Consider the following 13567-nt stretch of genomic DNA (forward strand, 5'->3'; position numbering starts at 1 on the left):
GGAGACCCAAGTTTAGGAAACACTGGTCTGAACTAACTGCCAGTGTTTCAGGCAATGGATATTCTCATTTGCACCTGGAGGTGCTGACGATTGAACCTAGGACGTTTTGCAGGCAAGGCAGGGGCTCTGCCACTGAGCTGCGGTTGGCACTCTTTAAGGCATAGGAAGCTTTCTCATACCGAGTCAGGCTATTGGTATGTCTAGCTCAGTATTCTCCACACAAGCGTTTCTCAAAGCTGGAGCTCCAGCTGTTGTTGGACTACAGCTCCCAATATACCTGGCTAGCAGGACCAGCAGTCAAGGATGATGGGAGTCGTAGTCCAAGAACACCTGGCCCAAGCTGACTCTACACTGATTGGTTGCAGCCTTCCGGGGGTTTTTATTTAAGAGAACTCATACCACTTGCAGGTTTCCAACAGGCATCCGATCAGCCACTGTGAAAACAAGATGCTGGAATAATAATAATAATAATAATAATAATAATAATAATAATAATAATTTTATTTATATCCCACCCTCCCCAGCCAAAGCCAGACTCAGAGCAGCCAACAACAATAAAAGTAACACAGTTTACATAAAATCACAATCAATTAACTGAAATGCATTCTAAAATCAATTCATTCTAAAATCAATTCAAAATCAAATTAATGGCAACCATTCGGCTAGAGTTCTGTGAGGATTACCGAAGGAGGGGGTCAGACTGGCCTTCCACCAAAGGCCAGGCGGAACAGCTCTGTCTTGCAGGCCTGCAGAAAGATGTCAAGTCCCGCAGGGCCCTAGTCTCTTGTGACAGAGCGTTCCACCAGATCGGGGCCATGGCCGAAAAGGCCCTGGCTCTGGTTGAGGCCAGCCTAACCTCCCTGTGGCCTGGGATCTCCAGGATGTTTTTATTTGAAGACCGTAAGGTTCTCCGTGGGACATACCAGGAATAGATGGGCCATTGGCCTGATCCAGCAGGCTGTTCTTAGGGTTGTTGCAGACCGGAGTCTTTCTCAGCCTGGAGATGCTGGAGATTGAACCCGGGACCTTCTGCATGCAAAGCAGGTGCTCTGCCACTGAGCTACCGCCCTTTCCAATAAAAAAAATCATAATATATTTACTGCCTTCTCTCTCTTCCCCAGGAGATCAAATTCTGCATGGCCAGTGTGTTGGAGAATGCATTCAGGCAACGTCAGCAGATTTTAGAATGTTAGATATGCATGTGCATCTCCCAAAGCACAATGCAGTAGCCTGTTCCTTACATATCCGGTGTCACTGAGCCTCTTGATTGACACACCAGATGTTGTTTGCTGCTGCATCTGGATGCATTTCCTGGACCTGCAGGAAGCATTAACTGGGCACTTGGGAGCAATAGCGTTCCTGACTGGAGCATGTTTCTGCATGGAATGCTGGAAAGGCCTAGTAACCGGATCATCAGGGCATTTGGGAACGTGGAAGAAATGTGACAGCGGGGCTTAAACAATTTTCTAGGGTCTTTACAGCTGTAGACTTTCCTGGATCCTTTCCCCACAGCTGCCTCTCAGCTTTGCCTTTGCAGCGTTTTGTTGGGAAAGTGATTTTGTGCAAGACTCTCATTTCAGAGGGTCTCTTCTTGTACCCACCCACACTGGAGGTTGGCGCCCATTGAAACTGATGGGGCAGAAGGTGGGGAGCCCAGCAGTAGGGAGCGCCAGAGCAACAAGGAGACAAAGGAGAAAGACGCTGGCAGGCAGGGCCACCTCCTGGGCTGGCAGGTGGGTGGAGTAAGATTGAGGGTGGTGTGGCGGTGCCCCATGTGCCCTCATGGGCCATCCTCCAGTGTCCACCCGCCACCCGCAAATATTTGCTTCTGTAAGAACATAAGAAGAGCCACTTCATCAGGGCAGTGGCCTATCTAGTCCAGCATCCTGTTTTCACAGTGGCCAGCCAGGTGTCTGTTGGAAACCCCCAAGCAGGATTTGAGCACAAGAGCATTATGCCCTCCTGAAGTTTCCAGCAACTGTGGAGGCAGAGCTATAGCCACTGAGAATCCTCTCCATCAATAGCTGTCTTCTCCGCTTAATAACCCATGGAACCAAATGGAGATTGCAGAATTTTTGATACTTTCCCCTCCTCCCACCTTCCCTTCTAAGTAGGCATGAAAGGGGATATGGGGAGAGGAGAGTTGCATTATATTTAGTCTGGATGACATCTGGAAGGCAGAACGTGACTGCCAGGGGCTGTAAGAGCAGACCGCAGGAGTCAAAACACAACAGTAGCCTGCTTAGATGCAGGGCCAAAGTCACTGGTCTGTTACGCTTGCATAATGGTCAGAAAAGGAGCCCTTGAACGGGAGATTTGCCCATGTGAAATCAAAGGTAAACTTTCGTTCCCCTCCCCTTTAATCCAAGTTGACAAGCAGGCCGTCTCAGATGTGCAGATAAGCTTTCCGATCCTTGATGCTTTGTGTGCTTCCTGTTTGGTTTGGTTCCTCTTCTCTAGCCTTCTTTGAAAGGCTTTGGTACAGCAGGCTTTGTTTCTGAAAGGTCCCTTCCCCCTCCCCCCCCCCCGAAAAAATATTCGCAACCAACTCTTCTTTTCAACTGCCCAAACAGTAGCAGGGGAGCTTTTCAATGGAAGAGAGCCAAGAATTGCACTGGCTCTCAGTTTCAGGGACTGCCTGAACCCTTATATCCTGGCATGATCATTGAGATCATCTGAAGGAGTGTCACTGGTCATTCCCTGAGTTGGTGAGGCTCATTTGACATCAACAAGGAACCAAGCCTTTAGTGTCATTGACTGCCACTAGAGATTCTGTCTCAACTCTTAATAGCCTACTGAATTCTTTACTTTTCTGGTAAGGTAAAAGGTAAAGGGACCCCTGACCATTAGCTCCAGTCGTGGCCGACTCTGGGGTTGCGGCGCTCATCTCGCTTTACTGGCTGAGGGAGCCAGCGTACAGCTTCCGGGTCATGTGGCCAGCATGACTAAGCCGCTTCTGGTGAACCAAAGCAGCGCATGGAAATGCCGTTTACCTTCCCGCCGGAGCGGTACTTATTTATCTACTTGCACTTTGAAGTGCTTTTGAACTGCTAGGTTGGCAGGAGTAGGGACCGAGCAATGGGAGCTCACCGCGTCGCGGTGATTTGAACCGCCGACCTTCTGATCGGCAAGTCCTAGGCTCTGTGGTTTAGGGCTCTTCTTTATATTCTTACCTTTGATTGAGTAAAAGTAGGACCTTCTTGACTGGGAGATGACTACCTAAATTTTCCTTCTTCCTCCTCCATCCAGATAATTTATTGGTTCTTACTGTGGCCACCAAGGAGACAGAAGGATTCAAACGGTTCAGAAGATCAGCCCAGTTCTTCAACTACAATGTCAAGGTGATGCCAGGAGATTCTGAGTTATGTGGAAATAAGGACACAAGAAGCAGGACAGGAAGTCAGACTCATTGCTCCATCTAGCTCCATTTTTTTCTTTCCCCCCCAAATTTTTTTTTATTGGTTTTCCAAATTTCTTACAAACACAAACAACAAAAAAGAAAAAAAAACATTACTATATAAAAAACAAACATACATACAAACATTTATCCTAACTGTTATAATCATATTTTTGTTACCATTGTCAGATGACTTCTTCGAATCCCTCTAGCTGTATTTCCATATATCTCATTGTAGCAGTTTTCCAATACTAATTTCCAATCAATTTATCTTAGTCATCTAGCTCCATGTTGTCTACACGGACTGGCAGCAGCTCTCTGGGGTTTCAGGCAGGGGGCATTTCTAGCTAAGGTTACCAGATGCCCCGTTTCCCGGGGACAGTCCCCGGATTTACAAATCAGTCCCCATACAAAATCCATTGAAGTTGAAAAGTGTCACCAGATTCATTGAATAAAATCTGGTAACCTTATTCCTAGCCCTAGCTAAAGATGCTGTGGGTTCAACCTGGAACCTTCTGCTTTCAAAGCAGATGCTCTATCCCTAGGTTGTGGCATTTGCCTTAAGACATAGGAAAGACCTTCTCCATGCAGCTTTCATCTCGCATTCAAAGCCCAACTCATTTCACATTACACAATATGCCTTGTCAGCATACTGTGTTAACGTTCTGTGCATGACCTGTGATTTAAAGACACAGTTCCAAATGTTTTGGTTTAAAAATCCATAGAAAATTTGACAGCTGTCTTCCTGCCCAGCAGTATGGGAATGAAATTGCTACCTTTGGACTCCCAGTACATTTCTGAGCACAATTCAAAGTGTTGGTGCTGACCTTTAAAGCCCTAAACGGCCTCGGTCCAGTATACCTGAAGGAGCGTCTCCACCCCCATCGTTCAGCCCAGACACTGAGATCCAGCGCCGAGGGCCTTCTGGCGGTTCCCTCATTGCGAGAAGTGAGGTTACAGGGAACCGGACAGAGGGCCTTCTCGGTAGTGGCACCCACCCTGTGGAACACCCTCCCTTCAAATGTGAAGGAAATAAGCAGCTATCCTATCTTTAAAAGACATCTGAAGGGAAGTTTTTAATATTTAACGCTGTATTGTTTTTTACACTTGATTGGGAGCCGCACAGAGTGGCTGGGGAAACTCAGCCAGATGGGCGGGGTATAAATAATAAATAATAAATTATTATTATTATTATTATTATTATTATTATTATTATTTAAATGCACAGGTGCTAACCCACTGAAGCAGAGAACTTGGGCAAAGAAAGGCTTCATTGCAAATCTGCTTTCACCCTCTAGGTCCTGGGATTAGGAGAGGAGTGGCATGGAGGAGAGAATAAAAGGACGACAGGAGGTGGTCAGAAGATCCGTCTCTTAAAGTCAGCTTTGGAAGAATATGCAGAGAAGGAGGATTTGATCATCCTCTTCACAGAGAGGTAAGGAGACCATAAGCAGTGTGCTCTATGCAGATCACATAGTAAGAAAGGCAGGCAGGTGGAGGCTGGCTAAGGGCAGACAGGTTGGTGGTGGCAGCATCCCATTCTCCCGAACGCAGGTGTAGGAGAACCTTTTACGTTTCCGAGCACAATTCAAAGTGTTGGCGCTGACCTTTAAAGCCCTAAACGGCCTCGGTCCAGTATACCTGAAGGAGTGTCTCCACCTCCATCGTTCTGCCCGGACACTGAGGTCCAGCGCCGAGGGCCTTCTGGCGGCTCCCTCACTGCGAGAAGACAAGTTACAAGGAACCAGGCAGAGGGCCTTCTCGGTAGTGGCACCCGCCTTGTGGAACGCCCTCCCACCAGATGTCAAACAGAAAAATAACTACCAAACTTTTAGCAGACATCTGAAGGCAGCCCTGTTTAGGAAAGCTTTTACTGTTTAATAGGTTATTGAATTTTAGTGTTTTGTTGGAAGCCACCCAGAGTGGCTGGGGAAACCCAGCCAGATGAGTGGGGTATAAATATAAAATTATTATTATTATTATTATTATTATTATTATTATTATTATTGATCCAGATGTTGCTATGCTACAACTCCCATCATCCCTGGCCACTGGCTGTGTTTGCAGAGGCTACTTTTCCCTACTGGTCCGCCTCCCTTGTCACGGACCAGTAGGGAAAAATAACTTCTATACCTTTCCCAGCAGAAGCACCTCCTTGATTTCTTCTTCCTGCTCTTTCTGGTACCATCCTTTCCTCCCTCTTTCCTCCCCTGCAGCTATGACGTCATATTTGCTTCAGGCCCGGCAGAACTCCTGAAGAAATTCAGGCAAGCTAAGGCCAAAGTCGTCTTCTCGTCGGAGACCCTAATTTACCCCGACCGGAGGCTGGAAGCAAAGTACCCCCAGGTCCAGGAAGGGAAGCGATTCCTCGGATCCGGAGGTAAGAGGGACTGGAGCTGCAGCGTGGAGCATTGGAACAGGAATGAGAGAGCAGGCAGAATGGATAAAATTTAAAGACTATTTAGTTAAATATGTTAAGATAATTTAATTGGAAAAAACTTGCAAACACCAGATTGGCTTAGGATTTAAATATGGGATGTTAGAGACTAATATGTTTAAAGTTAAAATGAAAAGAAAGAAAGATGTTAAGTGATTAAGTTAATTTTATGAGAAAACTGGTTTAGGAAAACTGTTACAATGATATGCACTGAAATTCAGCCAGGGGAATTAGAGGAAGTCATTTAACAATGTTACTAAGATTGGATTAAGTACAGTTAAGATTTATGTTTGTTTGTTTGTTGAAAATTTTTGGAAAATCAATAAAAAAAAATTGGGGGGGTGGAAGGAATGAGAGAGCAGGAATTGGGTTCAAGTTTCAAAATGCAAGAACACAAGAAGAAAAAAATCCCAAGCACAAGAGCACTTTCTCCCTTCCTGTGTTTTCCAACAACTGGTAATCAGAAGCTTTGCTGCCTCCAGCCATGTAGGCAGAGCACAGCCATTGTAGCTATAATAATAAAAAATAATAAATTTTATTTATACCCCGCCCTCCCCGGCCAGAGCCGGGCTCAGGGCAGCTAACACCAATAAAATCACAGTAAAAACATAATGGGGGGGGACCAATTTAAAATACAGTTTAAAATGCAGACTCATTTTAAAAGTAGCCAATAGATCAAGACCATAAGGGGAGGGCAACATAAGGGTCAGACTGAGTCCAAACCAAAGGCCAGGCGGAATAGCTCTGTCTTGCAGTCCCTGCGGAAAGATGTCAAGTCCCGCAGGGCCCTGGTCTCTTGTGACAGAGCGTTGCACCAAGTCGGGGCCAGTACTGAAAAGGCCCTGGCCCTAGTTGAGACCAAGCTAACCGACTTGGGACCTCCAAAGTGTTGTCATTTGTGGACCTTAAGGTCCTCCGCGGGGCATACTAGGATAAGCGATCCCGTAGGTACATTGGTCTCAGGCCGCATAGGGCTTTAAAGGTCAAAACCAGCACCTTAAACCTGACCCTGTCCTCCACTGGGAGCCAGTGCAGTTGGTAAAGCACTGGATGAACGTGATCCCGTGGCAAGGACCCCGTAAAGAGCCTTGCCGCGGCATCCTGCACCTGCTAGTAGCCATCAGTGACTGTTTTGTATTTGTCAAATCTTCTTTTCAAGCCATCCAAGTTGGTGGGCCTTATTGGCTCCTGCGGGAGTCAGTACCACAGTTTGGGTACTGGTGAGTCACCAGTGGGTTTTGAGAGTTTGCTTCATAATAATTCAGTTCCATTCAATACATGTTATTGTTTATAGGCTACGGCAATCACAATACAGCATAAGCACAAATCACACAGCTACAGACCAAAAGACATTGCATGCACCAGAACAGGACAGATCTAGAGTGTCCAAAATTTAGGAACGTTCCTTCTAGTGCTTCGTAATAATGAGATCTGGGAGCTTATGCCTTTCTGGGTGCACAATGAAAGTCTGCAAAGGATACCGTCTTCTCCCTGAACTAAATAATCATTACTGCAAAATGGCTGAAGGGATATACATTTCCTTCAACCAACTAATACAAAAATAGAACATTTCCAGTTAACACAGAACGCCTTGTCTAAGCAGAACCAAAAGCGAGGTAAGTTCGGACTGTGCTTCTACCCTGAGAAAGATGTAGGCTTTTTTTTTAAAAAAAAGCAACGATTCTTAATTACTTTAGGTAGTAGTCCCTTTTCTGACTTCTTAAAAAAACAAAACACTTTTGCTTAATGATGAAGAGTTCTGCATAGCACTGAGGTCTCCATGGAACTGGCTCCTACAGGAGGCAGTGATGTCTAGCCACCTAGTAAAGGTAAAGGGACCCCTGACTATTAGGTCCAGTCGTGGCTGACTCTGGGGTTGTGGTGCCCATCTCGCTTTATTGGCCGAGGGAGCTGGCGTACAGCTTCCGGGTCATGTGGCCAGCATGACTAAGCCACTTTTGGCGAACCAGAGCAGCGCACGGAAACGCCATTTACCTTCCTGCCGGAGTGGTACCTATTTATCTACTTGCACTTTGACGTGTTTTCAAACTGCTAGGTTGGCAGGAACTGGGACCGAGCAATGGGAGCTCACCCCGTTGCAGGGATTCAAACCGCCGACCTTCTGATCGGCAAGTCCTAGGCTCTGTGGCTTAACCCACAGCGCCACCCGTGTCCCAATGTCTAGCAACTTAGATGGCTTTAAAAGAGGATTGGGCAAATTCATGGATGAGTAGAGAACTATTGATGGCTACTAACCACAATGGCTATGCTCTGCCTGCCCAATAAGAGGCAGCAATGCTTCCGAACACCATGAGAAATCACAGGGGAGAGTGCTCTTGTGCTCAGGTCTTCCTAGAGGGCTTCCCAGAGGCATCTAGTTGGTCACTGTGAGAACCAGAGGCTGGCCTATATGGGCCATTGGCCTGATCCAGTTGAAGGCACTTCTTATGTTCTTATGCACACTTCTCTTGCAGATCAATATAAACTTACTGTATTTTTCGCTCCATAAGACACACTTTTTCCCTCCTAAAAAGTAAGGGGAAATGTTAGTGCGTCTTATGGAGCGAATGGCACTGAGCAGAGAGGGAGAGCTGTGCAGTGCCCCTTCAGCGAAGCGGGAGGAGGAACAGAAGGGGCTCCTTCTGTATCTCCTCCCGCTTGACTGAAGGGGCGCTGCGCAGCTCTCGCTCTCTGCGCAGCGCCCCTTCAGCGAAGCGCCTCTCTTGGCTTCTGCCCGCTGCCCAGGAGAGGCTGCGCATGGCTATCCCAGAAGACAGAACAGCCAGAGGCTATCCCAGAAGCCAGATCCCTCTTGCTGTTCTGGCTTCTGGGATTCAGAATATTTTTTTTCTTGTTTTCCTCCTCCAAAAACTAGGTCTGGTGCGTCTTATGGAGTGAAAAATACAGTATTTCTTATTCTTTAGAAACCAGAGTTGTTGACACTTGCATTTAGGTATTTAATGTGGCCTGGAATGTTTCTTGACCTTGAAGGCAAAAAAGGGAAAGTTAATTCTCTCTCTCTTCCTGACAGGGTTCATAGGCTATGCTTCACACCTCTACAAGCTTGTATCAGATTGGGAGGGTCTTGACAGTGATAGCGACCAGCTGTTTTATACGAAAGTCTTCTTGGATCCAGAAAAACGGGTAAATTCAGGGTGCTGAGAAGCTGTGTGCATATGTGCCAGGCGCGCTTTTTAAAATGTAGTTACTTTCTCCCCTTTTTAATAAAAATGAATATTTTATTTACAATCAATCTAATACACATAAAACAAGCTATTGGGTGCTCAAACAACCCCTAAATTATCTATATGTAATGAAATAAAGCTACTTGTTTGGGAACCTGTGGCCCGTCAGCCAAACTTAGCCACCAGGATGCTCATCATTCAACCCATAAGGATGTCAGGTGTGGGGTAGATAAGGCTTCTAAAGAACAATAGGGAGCTGAAAGTTGCTCCTTTGCTGGAGCTCTTTGCAAATTTAAAAATCCACCACCCACAAGTGGACAGTATTGAAATGACCTGGTGGTCCACGATTTGTACCTGTCTGGTGTGAACAGACATTTTGCTCTACCTTTAGAGAGAAGAGCCAGGCTTCACGGCCTTTCAAAACCCCTTTTCCAGCTCTTACGATAATGTGATTTCTATTTTATCTTGTCTCCCCCATAGGCAAACATCAATATCACTTTGGATCACAGGTGTCGGATATTTCAAAACCTGAATGGAGCCCTAGGTGAGCATCTGGGAAAGGAGATGGAGAAGTGTCATGCAAGATTTTATTAAATGATTTTATTTGATAATTTTAAAAAATGCTTGCTGTCCTGGGCGCCTTCAGAAGGAAGGATGCGATATAAATGGTAATAATTGAATGGACGCTTTGAAATGAGTGGGCACGACTTACTTAGTTCCATTATTTTCAGTGGGGCTCCTGTAAGTACCGTATTTTTTGCTCTATTAAGACTCACTTTTTCCCTCCTAAAAAGTAAGGGGAAATGTGTGTGCGTCTTATGGAGCGAATGCAGGCTGCGCAGCTATCCCAGAAGCCAGAACAGCAAGCGGGATTGCTGCTTTCACTGCGCAGCGATCCCTCTTGCTGTTCTGGCTTCTGAGATTCAGAATATTTCTTTTCTTGTTTTCCTCCTCCGAAAACTAGGTGCGTCTTGTGGTCTGGTGCGTCTTATAGAGCGAAAAATACGGTAGTTGGTTTCAACCTCTTGAGTCGTCTTGCAAAGCTGCAGTCAGGCACTGTGGAAGTTTCTTAATCCATATCCCTCTGGCTGCTCTGATCTCTGCATACCCTGAACAAAAGCAGGTTTTGGCTGAGCTTTTGATGCAAGTAGCAGCAAAAAACTTTGCCTAAGGCTATGGCAGGAACCAAAAGTAGATTGTAGGGGGTGTAGGTGATTGTTACTCTCTCAAAACATTGTGTTTTATTTTGTTTCTTTTTTAAAAAAGAAGTCAACAACCGAAACGCAATTAATGACTTATTTCTTCATGTTGTTTTGATGTTTTTGTCATAATCTGCAAGTGAGGAAATAACCATGTCATTAGCGACGCTAAATTTGTAGCATGCAGAAATAATTATGTAAATCATAGAATTGTAGAGTTGGAAGGGACCTCAAGGGACATCGAGTCCAACCCCCTGCAATGCAGGAATCACAGCTAAGTTATATTAAATACAGTGGTGCCCCGCAAGACGAACGCCTCGCAAGACGGAAAACCCGCTAGACGAAAGGGTTTTCCGTTTTGGAGGCGCTTCGCTAAACGAATTTCTCTTATGGGGTTGCTTCGCAAGAAGAAAATGTCTTGCGAGTTCCCACAGTTTTTTTCCGGTTTTTTCGCCCTTTTCCTAAGCCGCTAAGCCGCTTAACAGCTGATCCGCTGATAAGCCGCTTCTCAGCTAATCGCTAAAAGCCGCTAGACCGCTAATAGCGCTAATCCGCTAAGCTGTCAATGGGCTTGCTTCGCAAGACGAAAAAACCGCTAGACGAAGAGAATCGCGGAACGGATTCTTTTCGTCTTGCGAGGCACCACTGTAGCAGAAGGTGAGAAGGGATGATGCAGCGCTCGGTGGGAACTGAACCGCAGCAGGACGGGAATGGTGCTGATTGTGATCTCACAACTACAGTGGTGCCTCGCAAGACGAAATTAATCCGTTCCGCGAGTCTCTTCGTCTTGCGGTTTTTTCGTCTTGCGAAGCACGGCTATTAGCGGCTTAGCGGCTATTAACGGCTTAGCGACTTAGCGGCTTTAAGAAAAAGGAAACAAACTCTTTCTGTTCTCTCCCTCTTTTTTTTAAGATGAGGTGGTCCTGAAGTTTGAGAACGGGCGCGTGAGAGCACGGAACCTCGCATATGACACCCTCGCGGTTGTCATTCATGGCAACGGCCCCACCAAGGTAAGGCCAGTCAGGATGTTTCAGAACCATATGGACCTAAGCAGAGCCTGGCTGCTGGATCAGGTCAGTGGCCCATCTAGTCTCACAGTGGCTGACCTGTGGGAAACCCTGAAGCAGGATCTGACCACAATCTCCTGTGGTTTCTGGCAATTGGCATTCAGAAGCATCTGACAGGGAAAGCAGAGCCATCGTGGCTCGGAGCCATCAATAGCCCTGTCCTCCTCCATGAATTTGCCTGATCCTCTTTTCAAGTCATCCAGATGCATGGCCATCACTGCCTCCTGTGGCAGTGAGTTCCACAGTTTAACCCTGCACTGCGGGAAGAAGGATTTCTTTTCATCTGCCCTGAACCTTCGGCTGTGATTTCTAGTGTCACAAGAGAGGGAGAAAAAACTTTTTTCTCTCCATGCCATGTATAATTCTGTAAACTTCTCCCATCTCGCCTCTCGCTCGCCTTTTCTCTAAAGTTCCCAAGGAGGGGAGAGCGCTTCTTGAACTCAGGCCCCACTTGCAGATTTCTATTTTTGGAGCACCTGGGCAGCCACTTGGAGAACAAGATGGGCCTTTGGAACAATCCAGTTTCATGTTCTTAGACTAGAAGGAAAGATGTCCTCGCTTGCAGACTTAACAGGGCAAAGCGAGTGTTTCCGTCCCAGCTTTGCCACTAAGGATCCGGGAATCTTTCTCTCTTCTCAAAAGCTGCAGTTGAACTACCTCGGGAACTACATCCCTCGGACCTGGACCTTTGAGACGGGCTGTACGGTTTGCAACGAAAGCTTGAAGAGCCTCGCAGACCTGAAAGTAAGGACCAGCTGGCTTGTTGGGGAGGCTGGGATACCCGTGGGCCCTGTTTCGGACTCCCATCATGCCTTGTTCATCAGCCGTGCTGGCTGGTGGGAGTTGGACAACAACCAGAGAGTCACACACATTCTCCACCCGCTGAGCTAGACCGTCACTTGCCATTCCTGCGCCTAGCTACCTCTGCTAAAACTCCCACCACCCCCATTCCCAGCCATTGCCCATTCTGGTTGGGGCTGGTGCAAGCTGGAGTCCCAGCAGGGCATTGTAGGCTACAGGTTCTCCTTCCTGGGATGAGGCCATCACTTGCCGTCATTGCCCGCTAGCTATCCCCGTTGCGACTCTTGCCTCCGTGTGATGGAAGGATGGGAAAGCTGTGGTCCTCCCAGTTTTACTGGGCAACAATTCCCATCGTCCCTGACCGGTGGCCCTGCTGGCTTGGGCTGATAGGAGCTGGTGTAGTACCCATAACACCTGGTTCCTGGTCTGTTGCCTTCATGCTGTGCTGGTGAGTTTCCTAGAAGTACAGTGGTACCTCGGGTTACATATGCTTCAGGTTACATATGCTTCAGGTTACAGACTCTGCTAACCCAGAAATAGTAGCTCGGGTTCAGAACTTTGCTTCAGGATGAGAACAGAAATTGTGCTCTGGCGTTGCGGCAGCAGCAGGAGGCCCCATTAGCTAAAGTGGTGCTTCAGGTTAAGAACAGTTTCAGGTTAAGAACGGACCTCCGGAATGAATTAAGTACTTAACCCGAGGTACCACTGTACCTACTTGGCCAATGTTAGAAATAGGATTCTGGAACCTGGGTGGGGAATCTCACTTCCAGGGGCCTCAGGTGGATCACCGGACCTCTCTCTTATTTTTAATTTATTTATTTTGATACTTACAAGCCACACTCTCATAAGTGGTATACAGACTAAAAACACAGTATTACAATCAGAACCATCTGGCTGCACCCCATCTTTCCAGGCTGCACACCCCTCCTCTCCTTCACACCACTATTGAGTTATTTTGCTTCGCTTGAAATGCATCCTTTCCTACTTTAAAGGTAAAGGGACCCCTGACCACTAGGTCCAGTCGTGGCCGACTCCGGGGTTGTGGCGCTCATCTCACTTTATTGGCCAAGGGAGCCGGCGTACAGCTTCCGGGTCTTGTGGCCAGCATGACTAAGCTTCTGGCGAACCAGAGCAGCACACGGAAACGCCGTTTACCTTCCTGCCGGAGCGATACCTATTTATCTACTTGCACTTTGACGTGCTTTTGAACTGCTAGGTTGGCAGGAGCAGGAACCGAGCAGCAGGAGCTCACCCCGTCGCGGGGATTCAAACCTCCGACCTTCGGATCAGCAAGTCCTAGGCTCTGTGGTTTAACCCACAGCGCCACCCGCGTCCCATTTCCTACTTTAAGTGACTTAAAATGCAGCAAGGTTGCTTTACCCCGTGATTTTCTTCCTTTTCCCCCCATAAGATTTTATTGAAGCTCTTTCATAATACAAGAAGAGAAAGAAAACTAGCTTTGCTGTCCAGCTGCTATTTAG

The 13567-nt window shown here is 46.9% G+C and overlaps 2 protein-coding genes across 4 annotated transcripts in view; one reads left to right on the forward strand and one right to left on the reverse strand.

Moving 5' to 3' along the window:
- LDLRAD2 (low density lipoprotein receptor class A domain containing 2) overlaps positions 1–13567 on the reverse strand; it is a 472593-nt gene that overhangs the window by 310768 nt on the left and 148258 nt on the right. The window lies entirely within an intron of this gene.
- Positions 1–13567, forward strand: part of PLOD1 (procollagen-lysine,2-oxoglutarate 5-dioxygenase 1) — a 40658-nt gene that overhangs the window by 2291 nt on the left and 24800 nt on the right. The window contains exons 2-8 of the mRNA XM_081870968.1: positions 3250–3341; positions 4696–4832; positions 5614–5777; positions 8866–8978; positions 9500–9563; positions 11131–11228; positions 11928–12029. Coding sequence (XP_081727094.1) covers positions 3250–3341; positions 4696–4832; positions 5614–5777; positions 8866–8978; positions 9500–9563; positions 11131–11228; positions 11928–12029 — 770 coding nt within the window. The remainder of the gene's footprint in view (positions 1–3249; positions 3342–4695; positions 4833–5613; positions 5778–8865; positions 8979–9499; positions 9564–11130; positions 11229–11927; positions 12030–13567) is intronic.

Source organism: Podarcis erhardii (genome assembly GCF_964252035.2).
Source record: "Podarcis erhardii genome assembly, chromosome: 7".
NCBI classification, from domain to species: Eukaryota; Metazoa; Chordata; class Lepidosauria; order Squamata; family Lacertidae; genus Podarcis; species Podarcis erhardii.